This window comes from Amphiura filiformis, chromosome 3 (assembly GCF_039555335.1).
Source record: "Amphiura filiformis chromosome 3, Afil_fr2py, whole genome shotgun sequence".
Classification (NCBI taxonomy): domain Eukaryota; kingdom Metazoa; phylum Echinodermata; class Ophiuroidea; order Amphilepidida; family Amphiuridae; genus Amphiura; species Amphiura filiformis.
In genome coordinates this window covers 19,689,638-19,711,505 of record NC_092630.1, presented here as the reverse complement: position 1 = coordinate 19,711,505, position 21,868 = coordinate 19,689,638, and the positions used below count along the sequence as shown (strand labels likewise).

At 36.2% G+C, this 21,868-nt stretch overlaps 2 protein-coding genes across 2 annotated transcripts in view; one reads left to right on the top strand and one right to left on the bottom strand.

The window, feature by feature from the left end:
- LOC140148176 (SH3 and PX domain-containing protein 2B-like) overlaps positions 1–12,694 on the bottom strand; it is a 64,862-nt gene extending 52,168 nt beyond the window's left edge. Inside the window, 2 exon segments of the mRNA XM_072170036.1 lie at positions 6,222–6,318; positions 12,375–12,694. Coding sequence (XP_072026137.1) covers positions 6,222–6,318; positions 12,375–12,376 — 99 coding nt within the window. The 5' untranslated portion in view covers positions 12,377–12,694.
- Positions 12,695–14,787: 2,093 nt separating this feature from the next.
- LOC140148174 (rab9 effector protein with kelch motifs-like) overlaps positions 14,788–21,868 on the top strand; it is a 32,193-nt gene continuing 25,112 nt past the window's right edge. The window contains exon 1 of the mRNA XM_072170034.1: positions 14,788–14,902. The gene's annotated coding sequence lies outside the window, so the exon portion shown is untranslated. The remainder of the gene's footprint in view (positions 14,903–21,868) is intronic.

The window sequence follows — 21,868 nt, the reverse complement described above, 5'->3', positions numbered from 1 at the left end:
ACTTGAACACGAATTGTTTCAATATTGGGCCGTCATTCCACAAATTGTCGGCTTTTTCAAACAAGTCATGTACTTATTGATGTAGTATATACATGTAGGCTAAGAACTGATTTGACAGTAAATTAGAAGCATATTATTACACGTGATTTTACACCCCAACTCAGACAACATAGGCCTACATACAGGAAAACAAACCTGTCTTGTTAATTTTGTACTCTAAAAGTATTAAAAATCTGTGAATGAAGTCAAAACTCTGAATTTGATTATTGCGACCCATTTTAGCTGAGCTGTGCTATATGATAGAGAGCAATGCATGCTGCATTGCCAGCTAGCTGCATGCAGGTCTGGTCCAAACCGCAACTAATTACCACCTGTTATCCAAGCAGCAGGGTGTCATGATGGTCATGAGTGAATTTCTTGGCTGGCGTGATTGATGAACGTAAGCCACACCTCTAATACCATATAAGGATGGAGAAATGCCAAATAAGGTGATGGGGAAACTGGGGAAACTTTCTTATGGCAGTGCGATACGAAAAGTTTCATATTGACACAGACTGGGAAACCAACTCAATTTTTACCATGCTGTACTCCTACACATGTTGGTAGCTGGTGGGTAGTAATCAGTTTCCCAGTCTGTAACACAGACTAGCTTGTTGCAAGGGTAAAGGGCTGGAAGCCTGTACTACAAAATCCCAGACCATACTTGTCACGCTTGGTTCTCTATATTGATGTTGATTGATGGCAAAATATTGTTGAAAGGGCTAAATGGGAAGGCAGGGGGCAGACGTCCCTCCCCGACAAAAATGAAAGAAAAAGTGCCCTCTGCCCAAAAAATGAAAGAGAAAATCTGAGGGCAAAGGAAAAGAAAAAGGACACTAAGGAGCCTCTTTTCTATCAAAATTCACCACGATCATGGGCCAACATAGTGTAAAATACAAAATCACAATAGAGCCATTTCATTCCGATTATGGGCAAAAATAGTGTCAAATTCTAAATTTTTGATTGCATGATGTAACTGTAATTTTTTTTCAGCTGTGCCCCTGAGATTTTATTTTGCCACCCCTGACCAAGAAAGCTGGCTTATATGTTTGTTAACTGCAGGGTGTATTGGGACAAGGAATGGGACTGGCCATCTTACAACTCACTGTGCTGAGCTCTGCATCAAGAAGGGTATTTGCATGGCTGAATGATTAAGAATCGATACACATTACTACATTAGAGTAATTCACTTGGTGAGGATTTCAAACTGCACTCAACCACATGGGTTTTCCATTAGTAACAAGCCATGAATCAACTTTTGTGACAAGCATAGGCCTACTTTGTGACTTTTGAAAAGGGCAGTTTTTGTCTTCAATTTGGGCTCATTCAGCCCTGAAGTTATGGACATCTTTCATTTTCACACAACACTTAGTAAACAGTCATTTAATTATTTCAAATTTTGTTTTATTGGTACAAAACGAAACCTTACAATGTTATGACGAAATGTTGAGAGGGGGACTTATTTCTTGAGCTGTGTTTATATCAACTGGAATAGCCCTTTAGATTCAGGGTTTTCTTTTCATAGCTTAAAAAAAACTCGACCCATTGCTACCATACTGAAGAATTAACTTGCCAACACTTATAAGCAATTCACATTCTAATTTCTTTTCATCGGCTCAGATAGGACTTGCTTTTAGCAAGGTCATACATTTGGAATATGAAGGACTTTAGCTGTGAAGTGAGCTCATCCAACCCTAAATAAAAGACAAGAATTTAAACTTACAAATTTATAGATGCAGGGTTGTACTTACACCCAACTTGCAAGCATAGGTACACAATGAGCAAGCTGTCTCTCGCTGTCATATTTTTTTCTGTGGAGGCACCAATTTTTGTCACCTTGAAACCCGGGGGGTCACTCCCATTGTGGCCTGTACACCATCCGCGATAATCAACTTTTGAAAAGCACCCTAAACAAGGATTTAACCCTTGGCTAAAACGACACCCTAAACAAGGATTTCATTCCTAACATCAAATTCCATACCCTAAATTTCATTTCCGCGTATTTAGAAATTGCAATTTTGCTACCCTTTTTTCCAATTTGTCATGTTTTTGACACCCTAAACGCGATACGCGCAGATCGTGCCTTCCCACAAAAAACTAACCCTTTTACGCTGTTTTCATTATCGCGGATGGTGTACAGGCCACAATGGGAGTGACCCCCGGCCTTGAAACCACGCCTTGAAACTCAATAAAAGTTATTCCTTGCACACAATGTAATATGTAATAACATATTTTGTTCACCCGATTCTCTATTGTTATATTGAAAACACAACACTTTCATCTCGGCAGTGGGGGACAAAAAAATGGTAGAAATCAGAAATAGTCTCTATCATAGCATCACCGTGAATCCAGGAAAAGCAGCAATGGAATTGCAGACTGCAAGTATTTCTAAACAAACCATGTGATATAATCTGATAGTCACTGCAGTTATTTTGATTACCTTTAATTTTCTAGCCAAAATAATAAAACAAGGCTGTTCTCGAGCCACGTACAAGTCTCATGGCTAGACCTACTGTCACAATTACTTTTTGTAACAGAAGTAAACAAGGCGGTTCTCAAACAATAAATCTCTCCTGCTTTCGCTACAGCCTGCTTTCGTGATTATTTTTGGTAGCAGAAGTAAATGCACCTGCAACAATCTATGGTGATTTGACCTCGATTGACCCCAAGTCTCACTACAGTCGTTCCCACCCAATTTCATTTACCTGCAACAATTGGTGATTTGACCCGGGATGACCCCAAAATGACCTTAAAATTTTTGTCTCGCTATGTTGATCGTTCCCACCAACTTTCATCAACCTGCAACAATCATGGCGATTTGAGCCCGGATTACACCAAATTACCCCAACATGACCTTGACATTTTTTAGCCTCGCTACGGTCGTACCCTCCAAATTTCACTAACCAGCAATATTCTATGGCGATTTGACCCTGGAATGACCCTGAATGCCTCCAAAATTACCATGGCATTTTTTGTCTCACTACGGTGGTCATTCCCAACAAATTTCATGAACCTGCAACAATCTATGGCGATTTGACCATGGATGACCCCGAATTACCTCAAAATGACCAAAACTTTTTGTCTCGCTGCTGTGATCGTTTCCAAAAAATTTCATTAAGCTGCAGCAATCTATGGTAATCTGACCGCAGGTGATCCTGAATGACCCCAAAATGACCTTGACATTTTTTTTTCTCACTATGGTGGCCATTCCCATCAAATTTCATGAACCTGCAACAATCTATGATGATTTGACCCCAGATGACCCCAAAATGGCTGTGACATTTTTTGTCACGCAACAGTGGTCATTCCCTCCAACTTTCATGAACTTGTATACAGCATATATGAGGACACCATATACTATCACTGTACCAAGTTTGAAGATAATCTGTGATAATGACAATATAGGCAAAATATGCTAATGAGCACATTAATATTCATAAATATGCAAATAATATGACACAAAACTATACAGCACATGAGGCCACCATACCCTATCACCGTACCAAGTTTGAAGTTGATCGGCCATTGCGTTGGAGCTGCACAGTGGATAAATGAATTTGCTTCCGCCCGGACAGCCAAACAAACAAAGAAACAAACAAACAAACAAAGAAGCAAACAAACAAACAAAGAAGCAAACAAACAACCATATGTGCGATAACATAAGCCCTACATATATGTGGGGGCCAAAAAAATTATAAGCAAAATAAACATTAATGTTTTACATCTGGCCAAGGAAATGGATTTTAAAGTCAAAATGGTGCAACTCTGAAATGTCTTGATTTCAACATCTATCAAGTGAGTCCAGTGATTGATTGAGATTAACAATAGCAAGCTTATCACTAGTGATCTTGATCACTTTTAGGCAGTTTTAAGTTTATGACAGCAACTATGTTTAAAGTAAATCTGCAAAAGATTTATTAGATATTCTAATCATGATCACCAAAATGACAGCACCATTTTTTAAAACTTTTTTTTTTTGTTACTGGCTTATTTTTCCCACTTGTCAAATATTTTTGGATAGGCCTATATCACATGATAGTATTTGACATTATTTATATAGTCTGTTCAACTATAATTTAATAGTGAAGTCCAAATTGCATTCAACCAGGGACCTTGTATGGAGGGACTGGAAACGGCTTCCACCCATTGTACCATGCGAGTTGCTAGTTTACAAATTATCCTCAGTTGAGCAAGCATGAATAATACGTTGATCAATAGACCCTGGTACGAATCCAAGCACAGTTACAACACAGCGTGTGGCTTGTCTTGTACATTGCGAAACGAGCCTACATGTTTGCCTATAATGACAGACTCTAGAAATGCCAACATAAATCTTCAAAGAACATCATCTTAAGAATTATTTCAGTATCGAAATCAGTAGGAATACCAAGCGAACGGTGTACACATTCCAGAAAAAAATATAATTTTGTTTGTTCTAGCATTCTGTATCTCCACAAAATTATCACATTTTGTCTTCAAAATCCTATGTAAATGATTTTCCATGCTACACAGAAATTGTGTTCGACAAAGGATAGACATTTTACACAATTTTACATAACTTTTAAAAAAGATATTGGAATATTTTGATGTTTTTTTAAAAATATTTAGTAGGGCAACATGAGTAAATAATAAAATTCAAACATAGCGCCCTCGGCGCAACTCGCATACAATCGAAGGTCGAAAAGATAATCTAATAACAATAGCTTGACAATAGCTATCAATAATCTGTTTCCAGTCCCTTTATACACGGTCCCTGATTCAACTTAATGTTGTTTCAAAGCAAGCCGATATTCAAAAGTGACTTTTGGCATAGATTATTTTTGAGTGTATTGTGAAATGTAAACATATCCCCGGGACCAAGCCACAAGTCTAGACTAGACCTGAGTGATATTCTGCAATCCAAATGCAGTCATTTAATACCCCTCGCAATAACCACTACACTGGTTATCCATCTTCTCCATATTATGAAAAACCAAAAAACCTTTCCTAGCTTCCTTCCGTCTGTGTCAAGCCACAACATATCCACATCTTGGCACAAGTTTGCATTTGAAACACAAATTCTAGCAGGATTGAATGCACTCAATAAAGATATCGTAAATTATACACTCTCAATGGATTCAAAGCTAATCTGAAGAAAGAACCACTTTAAATCAGTCAATATCAATTTAATTAAATATTAAAATTTCTGGAAAAAAATTCAAACTTTAATCTTGCAACTAATACTATTTTTATACATAAATCTTTTACATAAGTTTGTAAATAATACCGTATGCAACAACCAAAAAACCCACCAAATTCTGCCACTAGGATATATCACAGCATTTGGTAGCCAATAATAATGGTGTCGGTATGACTACCCCTAACAGCTCTCCATTACACACCTGGTTAGAGTGGGTGGGACAAGCAAGCAAGCACACAAGACTTAGGATGAGTCAACCTTAAATTGTCTAGAGCAATGACGTCCTAATAATTCAATGAAGCCATGACGACAAATGAGCACAAATGACCATGACGTCATTGCTCTAAAAAATTTCGGCGTGGGAATTTTGAATATCGTGTGTTGAGATATGGCTGTTTTTATTCGTGTTCATGGTTAATATGACTTTGTTTTAAATAAAACCATGTGATTCGTGCTTGATAATTATTTTTCTTACATATAAGACATAATGTTGTGATTGCCGGACACTTCCTTTAAATGATAGGCCTGTAAATGCGCCTTATATAATACACCATACACCTGTAAATATGGACGTTTATGGACGAGGTATTAATATGCCTCCACCAAAGGTATTTATGTTTCCGGGTTGTCCCGGTCTGTCCTTCCAAGGCTGCAAGTGCAATTTATCTGAACTGGTAAGGCATTTAAAGTGGTATGATTTGGTGGAAGGATGGCGCTAGGTGGAAGGATGACTAAGCAAAATTGCTAAAATGATACAAGGCAAGGTGGATACATTGCGGCCGAAGCTCTGTGTCGAAAAATCGCGCAAGCAGAGAACTGCGAAATGCTAGTTTTATGCTGTTTTCAATCTAGTAACACTGTACAGGAAGCATGGATGTATGCAGTCCCTGTGCATCCACTATTACACACTATATTTTTCATGTGCACATCCTCGATCGACAGAGTATTATAGGGGGGGGGTAAAATGTCCAAACATCGTGCCAGATTCTGAACAAGTACTTACATAATGTTTACTTGGGTATCTCCTTTTCTCCACATCTGTAACCCTGGCATCCACAACCGTTCTTTTCACCATCGCAGCGTTGTCTTCAACTTTTGACCTGTGCAAATAATTGAGCAAAAATTGTCAGAGTTGTAAAACAATGTCATGAAGAGAATTTCTTGGGAATTGCTGGAAGTGCCAGAAAATAGAAGTCAGATTCACCCTTGATTTTTGCAGGGGTATATAATATTATAATTGTGTAAAAATCTGAATTAATAAAAACTGAGGGCATCCTCCTTAGAAGATGTTACAATATTGCTTTATTAATAAGAAGTGCATTTCTAGATATTTGTATACAGAAACAACAGTGGCATACTATATACCCCGGATATCTATAGATACTTTGTTCGTCTTATTTTGCCATAGAACTAATGATTTTGCAAGATCTACAAAATATGTGCGCATCACATCACCCCTCCGCATCCCCTCCCTTCATCAGCACCAATGGAGATTCGCCATGTGCATAGGCGTAGATCCTAGGGGGGATGGAGGATAAATCTATTGACAGGGGGATGGTCCATACAATCACCCTCCATGTTGCCACCTGTAGGCCTATTTACCAAATTAACCTCATATTTGGCCATATAAACCTAAAAGGCCCAATTTTTGAGTGCTTCGAGCGAATTTATTCCACATTTGTACCACACTTCACCAGTTTAGCTTCAATATGGTAAATTTTTCGTGCGCTTTGCGCGCATTTGTACAATAGACTGATTTTGTTACCAAAAGATGCCAGATTCACTATACATGTACTTCAAGAAATATTTCCAACCCCATCCCAAAATTTACGATTTGCATCTTCCTTTTGCTCTATTTTAGACCCAAAATTAAGCCCATTTTGGAACATTTTGCATAAACATGTCAACTTGCAGCGCGCTTCGCGCGCATTTATATCAGGAAACCCATTCTGTGAGTAGATCTGCGAGACGCCCCATTGGAAATTTCTCTTTTTTCTTCATCTCAAACTTGAACATGATTACGAATCTAAAAAATGAGAGTTATAATTCCATCTTTTCTATTATGTAAATTATTAATATGCTTCGGTAATATGCGTGCTAGGGCCTGGAATAAGCATAAAATTCATGAGCTGGATCAAAATACCGGGACTAAAAGTTGTAAAAGGCCTATGCATCGTCCTTTGGCACTATTTAGTGTCCTCAATTGTGTTCATTTTAGCATTGAAATGGCAATTTTGGCACTCTTCACAAGCACATTTGTTCCGTAATGTTCTTTTAGTAGCAAATCAGTGGGACGATAAGGAAATGTTGCCCCTGGTTCGGTAACTCCGGTACGTCCCCCTTTTAATTTTAGCATTGAAATAACAAATATGCGCGCACTTTATCAAAATTTCGTGCACTTTCCCCGGTAAAGGAATTCTGGGACAGCTTGGAAAAACTTGAGTTACAGTGTGGGGAGGGGTGTCTTCTATCCTAAGAGCCAGGGGTGGCAATTATGTTGTGCAGGGGCCAGCAAAAGGTAAATCCGGTCATCAGCAAAATTTATTTCCCGACACCCCCCCCTGAGGAAATGGTCTAGCGACGGCTCTGGAGGCAGATCCATGTTTTTGAAAGAGAGGGTTTTGTTTAAATGCAAATGTATTGGCCATTCTTATTTATTTATTATTTAGAGGAGAGGCAGGGTAGGCCCTCAGGCTCTGCCCTTGCTAGACAAAGTTCAGAATATGGAATAATGTTATTTACAAGGTTAATGACTAGAGCAAATCAATCATACAGCAACAGAAAAGTGATGTCACTTGCAACATTCAGCAAAGAATGATGGTTGGAATGGTAGAAGAAGCATACATTATGATAATGCAGTAAAACATGAAAAACATAACATTGAAGGATAGAAGGTGATTGTGGCGGGGGATGCATTGGTAGTACAGGAATGGTATAACAAGAAGCTCTGACACACAAAATTGGTAACAATGGTGTCCTACCTGGCATCCACAATAATCACTATCAACTGCCCAACACTGATGGCTGTTGAAATTGCTGAAAGATGTCTTGCCAATCAATAAAAGGGGTTAAGGACTAATATGTGTTTCAACTGTGAAAAAAAGTGTATTAAATAAAATCATTAACAAATCTGTGGAAGAAATTTTAAGAATATTTCTTTTTTGCTGTTAAGGGCTTGGATAGTGACATTTTCACATATTTTTTTTGAGACCTGAGAGCATATCGGACATATTGAATTGCATCTTGAATACGAGGAATGTCCTTCTGATATCAAATAATGTTGATTTTTTTTAATTTGTGATATATTATAATACAAATTTTATGCCAAATGATTAAAAAATATTGATTTTCCCCCAAACAGCAAACAAATTTAGTTTTGGGTTTTTTTTGGGGGAATGTCAAAATTTTCAATTGATGGTCGCTTTTTTCATCCCAGCTACATACACATTAAGTAATGTACATATCATTATTAGGTTTATAAAGTTTACTTCGAGGACTGTTAAATATCAATAACATCAAAAACATCAAATTATTGCCATAAAATTTGTATTGTATCACAAATTACAAAAAATCAAAATTATTTGACATCATCAGGACATTCCTCGTATTCCGAATACAATTTGATATGTCTGATGTGTTCTCAGGTCAAACAAAAATGTGCAAACGTTGCTATCCGATTCATTAAAACAGAAAAAAAAATTTCATGTGCTTATTTTGTCTAATATTTGGAAAATACACTAACGCACATAACTGGTTATTTATTGAAAAACTTATCCCAAGTGTGTGACCTTAGTATGGGACTACCGTCTATGCACAATAGTTCCACAACACCTATCCTATATGACCAATTTATACATGCAACTGATATGAATTTGCACATCATTATTGAAGCCCGAACTCAAATTGGTCACACATAAAGGGTGTCAGGACGGACTTCAGAGAGACTAAATAACTCTGCATTTGCACACTTCCTGTTTGTTTAGACATTACCATATCATGTACCCAAAAAGAAGAAGAAAGTATTGTGGCCCGGGGTATTGTGGTACAAATAATAGCAAAAATATATAGTGCATTTATAAATAAATAAAGCGATACCTCTATTAAAGCGCTGAACAAAACTTATGCAAAGTTAAATTAAACAAGATAATAGAATTTTAGAAGATCATATATGTACAATTATTATGCAGCAACCTGTTAAATATGCAAAAATCAAAATATTAAAATGAATTTTATTCACCAGTGCGTATCCGGAATGTGAAAGAATTTAAATTCTTTCACATTCCGGATACGCGCTGGTGATCATAGATCATACATGTAGAAGAAGCAAATTGCAAGTCTCCGCCACTTCTACACGATCAGTGTTCGAATTTAGGAAAAATAAATGGTTGTCCCACGGACAACCAGGTTACAATTTCTGGTTGTCTGTCTAAGTTTTTGGTTGTCCGTAGGCCTACAAATGTGACTTTTGGCTAGATTTATGGTTGTCCGGCGGACAACCGAATCAGTATTTTTGGTTGTCCTGCGACTTTTTTAGTTGTCCCGGGCAACCGGACAACCAAAATTTCGAACGCTGTACACGATCATTGATGAATGGGTCAACCGTCTTGCTGTCAAAATTGTTTATCAGCCAATCAGCATGATTGTTTATCACTTAATTCTGTGACATACGGCTCATAAATCTGAAGGGCTGGACCGAGTATGAGGCGTGATAACACAACCTCTCTGGATAGTATACTTAAAGAAATATTTAATATCCCCTCATCATATTTTTGATTCAGTGGGAAAGGAAATAGTGTTTTACAAAAGTATGATAAGTCCCACCCTGTTTTGGGGGAAATTATTTTTTTTTACAATTTCTGAAACTTTTCGAAAATTTGGGGGTGGGACTTTACTCAAAGGTGGGATACTCGCGTCAGTACGGTAATTCTGTACCAGTAGACTTTAATCAACCAGTTCCACATGATTTCTAACTGCTGTAATAAAATCAAAGCTCATTAATTTGAGGGCGTCGATGTTGAGTCAATCACACATTATGACTTCAAACATTACATGTAGGCTATAAGAAAACATCAAAGGTCTGGAATACTTGGTTCTAAAGTTCTGAAATTGTGTATTAATGTATTTTATTGTTTTTAGTCCATATTCTTGCATTTATCTCAATATCAAATTTGCTGCCTTTGGCCCAATGGACCAGAAAAGTTTTTTAAAGGGCCATTTTGTGATCCACAACCTCATCTGGTCCCCCACTTTTCTCAAACTAGAGCAGTTACCTGGGGGTCTTAACCATGTTAACAGCCCTACATATGCGTCACATCCAATCCAAACTTGGAGTGCCCCCCGGGCTGGTATTAACCGGGGGTATTAACTATTGTGTGCATGCAAATTCGAAACAAGACTAGTTAAAGGAGTATTTCGTGATCCTAGCATCCTCTTTTATGACATTTTTCAGTAGATATCCACGAAAAAAGCTTATTTCCAAAATTTCAGTTGATTCCGATTTTGCGTTTGCGAGTTATGCATGATTATGTGTATTGACTGCTCCATAGACAATGTGTTGTAATTTCGTTCTGGTGCACCAGAACGAAATTCAAATTTGGCGATATTTTTGCTAAACAAATTAATCTGCAAGAAATATTTGGTAGCTAGAGGTATCCAGTGGTGTAAAAATCTCAACTTTTTTTTTGAAAAGTGGGGGGATGAGGCTGTGGATCACGAAATGCCCCTTTAAGATGTTTTCTTTAAACTTCCGTGGTCGTGCCTGTGCGTATCGGGTACACGAGCGTAAATGCAAAAGCAATAAATAATCACGCTGATTGGCTGATCAACGCACTTGACAAACAAGCGGCTACGGGACGACAGGTCACCTTGTCAATCAAACACTCAAGCTATTGTTCTCTCTCCGAGCTTCTCCGTGCCTGTGACCGTTAGGCCTCGTAGGCTATCCATAGGCTGTTCCCTTGTGGCGTGTGCCCTTGTTCCGTGTTTACTTTTTCCCATGTGACCTGCCACACAGACAACGAACCTTTGTTTTGCTTAGTGGCCCTATCCAATTACAATAACATCGATCGGAAGTCGGGGCACAATGCATTGATACAAAAAATAACAGAAAAACGAAAGAAAAAAATAACACTGAAATACATCATCATGATCATAGGCCTAGGTCTATTAATAGGTTGAAAAAGTAAAATATTACAGGTCTATAATGAAATGAATTGTGTATTATAATAGAAAAATAGTATATAGACAAAGTAAAATACATGTAAGCCAATTAAGTAATGAAAAAGGAAATATAGGAACGAATTGAGAAAGAAAGAAAATATTTCGAATGAATAAAGAAATATGAAGAAAAAATGTAAAAGGGAAGGATCAGGAGGAAAGGAATACTATGAAATCAAGAAAGAAATAAAAATCATTTAAGGAGAAAAGAAATATATTTTTGAAGAAATAGACAGAAAGACGACAACAACAGAAATAGAAAATCTAAATTAAAATAAAGAAAAATAATATAAAGAATTACTAGTGGCATAATGCAAATGAAAAAGGAAGAAAAAAACATTTAATAAAGTAAACAAATAAGGCAAATGCGTATAAAGAAATGAATAGGGACTAAAGAGAAAAAGATAAAAGCAAAATTAAAGAGAAAAAAATAAGACGAATTAAATCATGAAAAATCAAATATTAAGAACGACAAGAACTACATATTTTGATGAGGAGAATAAAGAAAATGAAAGAGAGAAAGAAGAAAATAAAGTGTGGGCCTAACAAAAAGAAAAGCAATAAATGATGAGAAATAAAATAAAGAAAGAACAATTCACAATCAGAATATTTTTTATTATTAATATTTAGCGGATATTGGATCAATCGATCAATTAGATTGCCGGGTTAGATTGATCCTGATAGCGGTCAACGAATTTACTGCGTGACAACAATAGCTGACCGGAAGGTTACCTGTCGTCCCGTAGCCGCTTGTCTTGACAACAAGCCAACTGACCCATTGGTCTTCGGCGCGGCGCGTACTAGGCGACCTACGCGATCGCAATTCACCAGCGCGTACCCGGACCACGGAAGTTTAAGAAAACTAACTTTAGACCTCTCGAGTAAAGTCTATTTCAGATTTAAAAACTTAAAAGATTCTGCATGTATGGCATACGCTTACATTGTTGTTTACATATATCGGAGACTGGTTGTACAGCTGCCACCACGTCCTACTTCCGGGTATAGGTAGCCACACACATGCACGGTGTCGATCACGATCACTCGAGTTTGATACAGTGTTGAAAGAACTAGTGAAGAGACTACAGTGATGAATGAATACTTACAAGTGGTCACTTGTTAATGTTATTGTTCATTCCCCAAAATATTTTGATTAAAAATGACCCTACTGTGCAGTGACGTGCCAGCAGATCCGCAGGGTCAATCAATCACTCAACTTTATTTTGGTGAACTCGGAGAGGTCAGAAAACAAAAAGATTCGTGGCAGCTTTTCGTGGAGTCAACCAGGCAGTCAACCGCGGATTCTATGGCAAGCCAGATGCTCCATAACTGCCAAAAATATTTATCTCAGATTGTGAAAAAAAAAGTTCACCTGGACTTAGTGCAATTTTGATTTTGTGCCATATCGGCCATCTTGGATGATTTTTGGTAAATGTTCTCTAAATGCATGATTTCAATGCCTCGGTTTGATAAAATAATTTATGCCATTCACTATAGTAAAGTGTCATTTCATAAGAAACCCCTTTGATACTTTCACAATATGCTTGTTTCATGTTTGCATATATATGTGACCCTCGGCACAACTGAGCCCGGATGTCGCCAGTGCCACTATTGAGATATGCTCCATCGAACTTAACAATAAACAATAGGAAACAAAGGTTTTATTGACTGTTTTATTGATTTTTCACTACTTAAATGTCAAGTACTATTATAGATATGATATACATCATTTTAAAGCTAATTTCAAGCAGAATATTTTGGTTGAATATCTCAAAAATGATGATTGGCGACTTCAGGGCTCAGTTGTGCCGAGGGGTCACATACGTTAAAATAAAGAAAAGAAAAAGAAAGCATTTTCTTGTTTATACTTGTCATGCACTTAACAATAGAGCTGATGAATACTGTAAACTAGAGAATGAATTGATTAATTTAAATAGCCTTGACCCGGAGCCTTGATATATGGGAATTGTTTATTTCTGGCAATCTAGATGTAAAATTTAATCTTGCTCTTGGAAGTACAGTGGCACTTTCTGTAATTTAAGTAATACTGATGATATATATCAAATTTTTGATAAATTCTGTAAATCTTTCGCAAAGAGAGCGTGGAAATCAAGATCAGAATTGAAGACTACTGACAACTAATAATTGTGCTAAATTCTGCATTGCTTGTTTAATATAATCTATATACCGGTATTGTATATTATTTTATTACCGTAAACCCACTTCAAGTCAACTTGGGTTGAGGTAGTTGTGTGTTTTCCTCATTCATTTGTCATTCAATATGTATTGCTTTTGCTGTACAACAAGTTTTACTTTTGACTTGTGCTTTCACCTTTATATAATACTAGGCCTAGATTTCGCGGTTCTCGTGATAGGCTTATATCTCTAATTACCCAATACCCATAATAATTGTCCCGCTGACCTTCCAATCTACAATACACAACTTAATCAACTCCGTTTTGTAGCTGTGATGCTTACTTTGGTACCCATCTGAAAACCCATCGTTCGCCGCTTCCAAGCCCTGTCCTGCTACCACATTGGAGGACCCAAAAATACCCCCAAATTCTAGTATATGTAGGCCGTTTATTCAATCGGGAGAAATGTGAACGCAAACAGGTTATAGCCTATAGGCCTTACCATAACTGATGGTTTTTATGTTAATCGTGTCTTGAAAATAGGCCTATTGGTCCGATGAGATGCACCTGTTAGTCACACTGTAATGATTTCCGATGCGCGATGCGGTACTCTGCGCACACCCAGTTGATACTCCGCGATAGCACACCGCGAGCACCGCGCGTATGCGATATCGCACATCGAGAAAGCACAGCGAGAACGCGATATCACGCGGACGGACACTCTGTGATTAGTATTAAGATTTGTGTAATTTACTTTGTTTCCTTTAATAGGGCCTATCATGTTTATGAACGCACCGCCGGATTGGCGTGTACGGTGTGCCACTGTTACAAAAGTTTATGTTCTAATAAATAAATAAATAAATATAAATGTAAATATATGCTTGTGCCAATTTTGCTCCCAATTGCTATTTTTGGACTTCTGTCATTTTATTTCGTTCCAATGCCCGGTCAGAATATGGGAAACTTTGAAAATTCATAATTCGAAAAGTTTTTGACCGATTTTGACCAAAATACTTCTGTTGATGAGTTCTATCTAGAAAACAATCTTTTGTAGCAATAGGGGTAACATGAAATTTTGATGGTTATCCCTATTTATAGAAATTATAGTGAAGTATCACTTCTCCATCACTGTAAAATTGCCATAGGCCTACCACGAGTAGCTGCGCGGGTGCTGATTGGATGAAAGTTTATAGCTGCTGGATGACAATACCAGTATACCATGAGTATACCGGAAGTAAATCTCATCAATTATCATCATATCACGGATGTAGAGGTCACGGAAAACAGCCTGTACACAGCGGCGCAGGGGCATAGTTACGAGACGCAAATAATTTGAGTAAGCTTATAAATCATGAAATGAAATGTACACCATCATGAATTGGTTTTATGAATATTATTTAAAAAAATTGAACGTAAAAAGTGCTCTCCGCATGTCCGAGTATTCACATCATGCATGCATGTTATGGTTGATTCTCTTGGAGTCTTGCATGCTTGTTAAGAAAGCTATCGTTGGCAGGCTTACACACACAATATTTCAACCAAAAGCTTCGAAAAAATCTCTGCTCAGCATTATTGCAGTGTCATTTAGATTATTGTATTATTGACAACACAAGCGTCTACGGGACGACAGGTAACCTTCCGGTCAGCTATTGTTGTCACACAGTAATCCGTTGACCGCTATCCTGTCAATCGACATCTAATTGATCGATTGCTCCAATATTGATATTATGGAGTACCCGCGGCGCCCTGTGATGCAGCAGGCACAGGCCGGGTTAGAACCTAAATTTGTTGGACCGACGCTAGCATTGTAGTAGCGCACTGTGTCTAATAATAATAAATTAATATTAATAATACAAAATATTCTGATCATGTGGATTTTTCTTTCATGTTTTATTTCGTATCATTATTGCTTTTCTATTTGTTAGGCCCACACTTTATTTTCTTCTTTCTCCCTTTCATTTTCTTTATTCTTCTCATCAGGAGATTGTTTTTCCTTTTCTTCAAAATTATGTAGTTCTTTTCGTTCTTATTCTAATCTTTTTCTATTTATTCATTTCTTTATACGATTTGCATTTTTTTCTTCATATTTCTCTATTCATTGAAATATTTACTTTATCTCAGTTTGTCCCTTTATTTCCTTTTTCATTTACTTAATTTGCCTATTTTAGTTTTGTCTATACTGTTTTTCTTTATATAATACATAATTCATTTATTATAGACCTAATGCATTTCAGTGTTCTTTCATGTTTTTCTGTTATTTTTTTTTTTCTTTATTCATTTCTTTTGAACTAGGGCCTAATTCGCCCGATTTATTTTCTTTCTCAAACGCTTTCTTTCTTTCCTCTTTCATTTGCTATTCCACTAGTCTTTCCTTCTGTATAAATTATCTTTTCTTTATTTTAATTTAGATTTTCTTTTACCTCTGCTTTATTTCTCAGCAGTGAAATATTTCCGGAAAGCATCAACATCACTGTTGATGTCGATGTTGGGATAACGTCAACAGTGACTGTTTTATAATTATGTAGAAAATCTATAGAATTTATAAAACAAGTCATTTTTTTTATATATAGATTTTCTTTTTCTTTTCACCTCTTCTTTCTGTCTGTTTTTTTTCCCAAAAATATATGGTTCTTTTCTTCTTGATTTCATGGACTTCTTCCTTTCCTTTCCTTTTTTCTTCATCTTTCTTTTCTTCGTATTTTTTATTAATTTCAATATAAATATCTACAAAAGTATGAAAAATAAAAGTACCCTGAACATTTATGCATGGATTTTTAGCAAAATATTGGCCAAGTCTGCCGTGATGGAACATGGACCACCCGACGTATACCGTGTATTTCAACTTTGTCATTTTATTTCCAGTCATTTCATTGTATTCCATTTCAACTTTATTTAATTTCAGGTCCAATTTATTTATTTAATTTTTTATTTAATAATTTCAAAATCTTAATCTCTAAATAAATGCAGGGATTTCATATCAATAATAACATTAATATTATATTATTATTATTATTATTATTATTATGTATGTTGGAGATGAAACCAAATAAATAAATCTGAATCTGAATATTGAATTGCATTTTTCTTTCACTTAGTTAATTTTCTATTAAATTTTCTATTAAATTTAATTCAATTCAATTCAATTCATTTAAATTAAATTAAATTAAATTTAATTTAATTTAATTTAATTTTATTTTATTTTATTTTATTTTATTTTATTTTATTTTATTTTATTTTATTTTATTTTATTTTATTTTATTTTATTTTATTTCGTGTGTGTTTTATTTCAATTTTTTTACAAGGATTAGGGCGGGCATATATAGAGCTAATGTTTATTTTCTTTTTAATTATTAATTAATTAAATTTAATTATTTTTATTTTTTATTATCAATTTATTTATTTGTTTATTTATTTATTTATTATTTTATTTTCTCTCGTTTTTTCTTGTTTTTTTTCCCTCCAACTATTTTGACATGTAGTCGCCCGGCGGCAGCCGATACGTGCTGCTTGCGGACATGACATACTGGTTTGCGATCGATACCTATCATCAATGCATCGTGACCCCGACTTCCGATCGATGTCATTGAGTGGATAACGGTCACATGCACGGAGAGGGAACAATAGCGTGAGTGTTTGATTGACAAGGTTACCTGTCGTCCCGTAGACGCTTGTTTGACAACTGAGAAAACTGTGTGGAAAAAAAGTGACAGATTTTGCAACAGGATTCCCTTTAGAAACCTGTGTTACTGATGTATGTCATCTGTGATTGCTAAACTTATAGATGCATGAATAGCTTTTGTCCAAAAAAAGACGATTTTTGAGCGATTTTTATGAGCAGCGAAAAGTCCACTCCACGACTATGTACATATGTGAATGGTGATGAATGCACGCTAAATCGCGGCGGCACATACACATAGCTCCTTGGAACTCACGGTCGGAGCCGTGAGTTCCAATTATTGGAACTATGTCCAAATTGACCTTTTGACCAGGTTTGTTGTTTTAGAACTTCAGAGTGCAATCTTGTCACAGAGGCGCGTTACAGCAACGCGGTACACGGGCGTCGCAAGTCAGTCGTGCCTACGGCGCACAACCAAAGTCGCATTGAATATTTTTCAGAAGTCCGTCATGATATGGACTGTAAAATAATCAGTCGTCACTACAAAGCATAACAAAGTACATGCGAAGTGTAGACGGCTGATTGGAATTAGTCTAGAACACTATACCACGATTCAGGCTCCGATAAATTTTTAATTTTCAATTGTCGGATCGGGCAAGCTTATGTCAACTTTTGCTTGCCCGATTATGCCTGAATATTTTTGAAAGAAACCCATTGAACAAGTTGCTGTATTATTTGTAAATTAGCTAAAATTGCCTAAATAAAAAATATAGTTTTATTAATATGCTTCGGGAATAGCCTGGGATCAATAACAGTGGAAATTAAGTTGCTGGCTTGTCAGGAAATTTTTGTTTGTTTGTCGATCTGCATTGCTATTAAATCAAGTTAAATATGAACATAATAATGCTGTCATTGCTCAATAATTTGGCAATTGCCCGGTCGGGCAGGGTGCCTGATGATTTAGCTTGCCCAACAGTATTTTCAATTGCCCCCGACAGTATTTTCAATTGCCCCGGGCAACTGAAAACCGTTTTGTCATAGCACTTTCCGTAGAAAAGTTACATCTTGTCAAAGATTGACTTTCATCAAAATGATTTAGCTAACAAAACAGCATTTCGGTGGTGTTTCTAGATCTTAAAACAGTGATAGTCTCACCATAGGGCCATGAATGAATGCAGTACCATAAAAAAGTTGGGCACCCTGAACTCATGTCGCGGTGATGAAGTCACACTGACGGCCTTTATTTATGGGAAGAATTCAAAACACTGCAATGATAACGGTCACAAGTCTGGTCATTTTACATCCTATGTGCTCAAAATTTACAAACATGCACCAAACATGTTTTCTTAAAATAAGTCTCATCCTCATGTGAGGAGCGGTAGGAAGTGGTATTTATGAGAAAAAGTGGTATTTTTTGTGTACACTGGATAAAGGTAGACATCTCAGACCTTGAAGCCGAGAAGTCAGTGGAAATCGTACGTAGCGACGGAGGTATGAGTACCTTGAACTACGGATGATGTATTTTATTTGCATCAGAACTGTCTTCAAATGATAGTAGGTCCTGTGTCACAACCTGGGGTACCTTTGTGTTACATAGTAAAAAAATGAAATTGTTCAAACATTTTACCTACACATCTCATTTGAAGTTTGACACCTTTTTTATGGAAATCGGTTAAAAAATGAGAGAGTGCGGGCAAAAACAATCACAAAGTAGGGAGGATGTAACCCCACCTCTTTTTTCCACATTTACAATCATTCTGAGCAAGTATTGGTCTTTTAAATGAACTTTTGTATTTATTTACTTGGTTTAGATGTCTGGGAGTTCATTTAGACATTTTTTACTAGATTCAAATTTTTAATGGGGGTTTTAAATCAATTTTACAATATGAATCCCTCCCCCTAATCCTCCTCCCCCTAATCCTCAGCCACCCTTGGCACATTTCATGCCAAACGTCATAAAAAAATAATTAAAAAATATTTTAAAACAGGATAAAAACATGAGTAATATAGAATAAATTAGCCTCAATTTAAGACCTAATTGAATCGTCTAAGTGAAGGAATACTCAAGAGACGGTGTTTTGAAATCCAAGCTGCACATCAAAATGTAACAAAACCACCTTTTTGAGTACCCCAGTATATGACACGGGATCAGTACCGATAGATAAATGACTGACTATCATTGAAGACTGAGTTCTGCAGTTTAAGGTTGGTCTGAACCATGGAATTATGGAAACTTTCGGGCCTCATAACTTCTAAAATGTTGGTCTACAGTATATAAAGTATACATATTTAGAATGGCAAAGACTTGATAAGTTCATCTGTGAGGTCAAATTTGGGCCAAAATGGCACTTTTGGCCCAAAATCCCAAATATAACGGTTTTTGGCCCACTTCTTTTTCGTGCATCGTAACAAAAAAATTCTTGGGCCAAATTTGTTTTCTTCTTAATTTTTAAAAACTAGATCAACATATCTAGGACCCGTTTTTTCATTTTTTTTAATTTTAACCAATTTCACTGAAAATATTTGAAATTTGGGCCAAAATCAGGCTTTTTTATTATTTTTTTGAAAAATCAGCATTTTTTGACCATTTTTGGCGCAAATTTCTCAAAGTTGGTCGAAATTCAAAAAAATGAAAAAACGGGTCCTAGATTAAATTAAGAAAAAAAAAGTTTTGGCCCAAGAATTATTTTGTTACGATGCACGAAAAAGAAGTGGGCCAAAAACGTTATTTTTGGGATTTTGGGCCAAAAGTGCCATTTTGGCCAAAATTTGACCTCACAGATGAACTTATCAAGTCTTTGCCATTCTAAATATGTATACTTTTATATACTTTGGACCATGAATTTAGAAGTTATGAGGCCCGAAAGTTTCCATATTTCCAGGGTTCAGACCAACCTTTGTTGATCTGAACCCTGAATTATGAAAACTTTGGCCTCAGAACTGCTAAATTATTAGTCTAAAGAATATAAAAGTATATATTTTTAGAATGGAAATGACTTGATGAATTCATCTGTGATTTGGGCCAAAATGCTCATTGTTGGAGAAAATCCCAAAAAACAGTTTTTTTGGCCCAAATTTTTTCGTGCAACGTAACCAAAAAATTGTTTGGCCAAAAATTTTTTTATTAATTTTAAAAACTAGATAAAAATATCTAGGGAGCGTTTTTCATTTTTTGAATTTTGACCAACTTCACCAAAAATATTTGAATTTGGGTGAAAATCATAAAATTTTTATGATTTTTTGAAAATTTTGCATTTTTTACCATTTTTGGTGCAAATTTCTCAAAGTTGGTCAAAATTCAAAAAATAAAAACGCGCCCTAGATATTTTTATCTAGTTTTTAAAATTAATAAAAAAAAATTTTGGCCAAACAATTTTTTGTTACGTTGCACGAAAAAATTTGGGCCAAAAACCCGCTTTTTGGGATTTTCTCCAAAATGAGCATTTTGGCCCAAATTGGACCTCACAGATGAATTCATCAAGTCATTTCCATTCTAAAAATGTATACTTTTATATTCTTTAGACTAATAATTTAGCAGTTATGAAGCCCGAAAGTTTCCATAATTCCAGGGTTCAGACCACCCTTAAGTTACATTGATGTTGATTTTGACTCGTTAATTAACTTGACTTGCTTTAATGATCAATTTAGTCTTTCCTCAAATCCACTGTCACTGATAAATCGATGATGGATATGAAGATATAAGCTTATGGAGCTATCTCAAATTGCATCAGAATTAAGCTGAATTTATACTTGCATGATCACTGAGCGATTGCGATGCACTGCATTTCTTTTGGAAAGTGATGGGCAATCGCCGATTTTGCGATGCATTACTTGTCGCTTAAATTTATACTTAATTTGTATCACAGTGATAACAATTGCAAAATAAGCCATCAAAATTGAAATGTGCGCACTGTTGGAAAACAATATTTTTTTTGCCTTATTCTTAGGCTATAGTATAATCATGTACTCTTTGTTATTGTTTGTGCATTATGGAACCTAAATAAAAACAAACCACAGGGAATCTGAGATTTGAGACACATATGGGGGCAGCTATCGGGGTGCTAAAGAAGCATAATGTACTATACTATGATCAGCTTGTTATAGGCGAGAATTATTCAGTTTTTGTTACTGCGCGAGTCAATAAAGTCCCAACTTAGTGAACTGTACGACTGCGTAAATTAATAAAAGCGTGTGTCAGTCACACAAATCGCAGTTCGTGTAGGCCATGCACCCAGCTGTACGTGTGTACTCCATTCTATATCTATCCACAATGTTATCGGAGCATGCAATATATTCCATCCAGTACAGCATACGCGATATGGTAATGGTGGCTTACATAGCTATACGAGGGGGTATCCAAAAGTTTTTGACATCACCCAGAAGCGAAGGAGCTATATCGAATCGATGAAATTTTGTCAGTGTAATTACTGGTCCTTATGTACATTATGGTCCAAAAATGGTCTCATAAGTATGTTTACTTTCTTTACAGGTGGCGCTAGATGGGCAGTAGGCGCATAACCTTTTCATGATAAGATCCTCCACTTTCTTGAATTTCTTCACTGTGGCCGCATCATCCAAAAGTGATGGACGTCCACTTCTTGGCTCATCTGTGAGGGACATGTGACCAGTTTGGAAATTCCTTTTTCAAAAAGCAACAGTGCCATATGATGGGCATGCAATCATCAC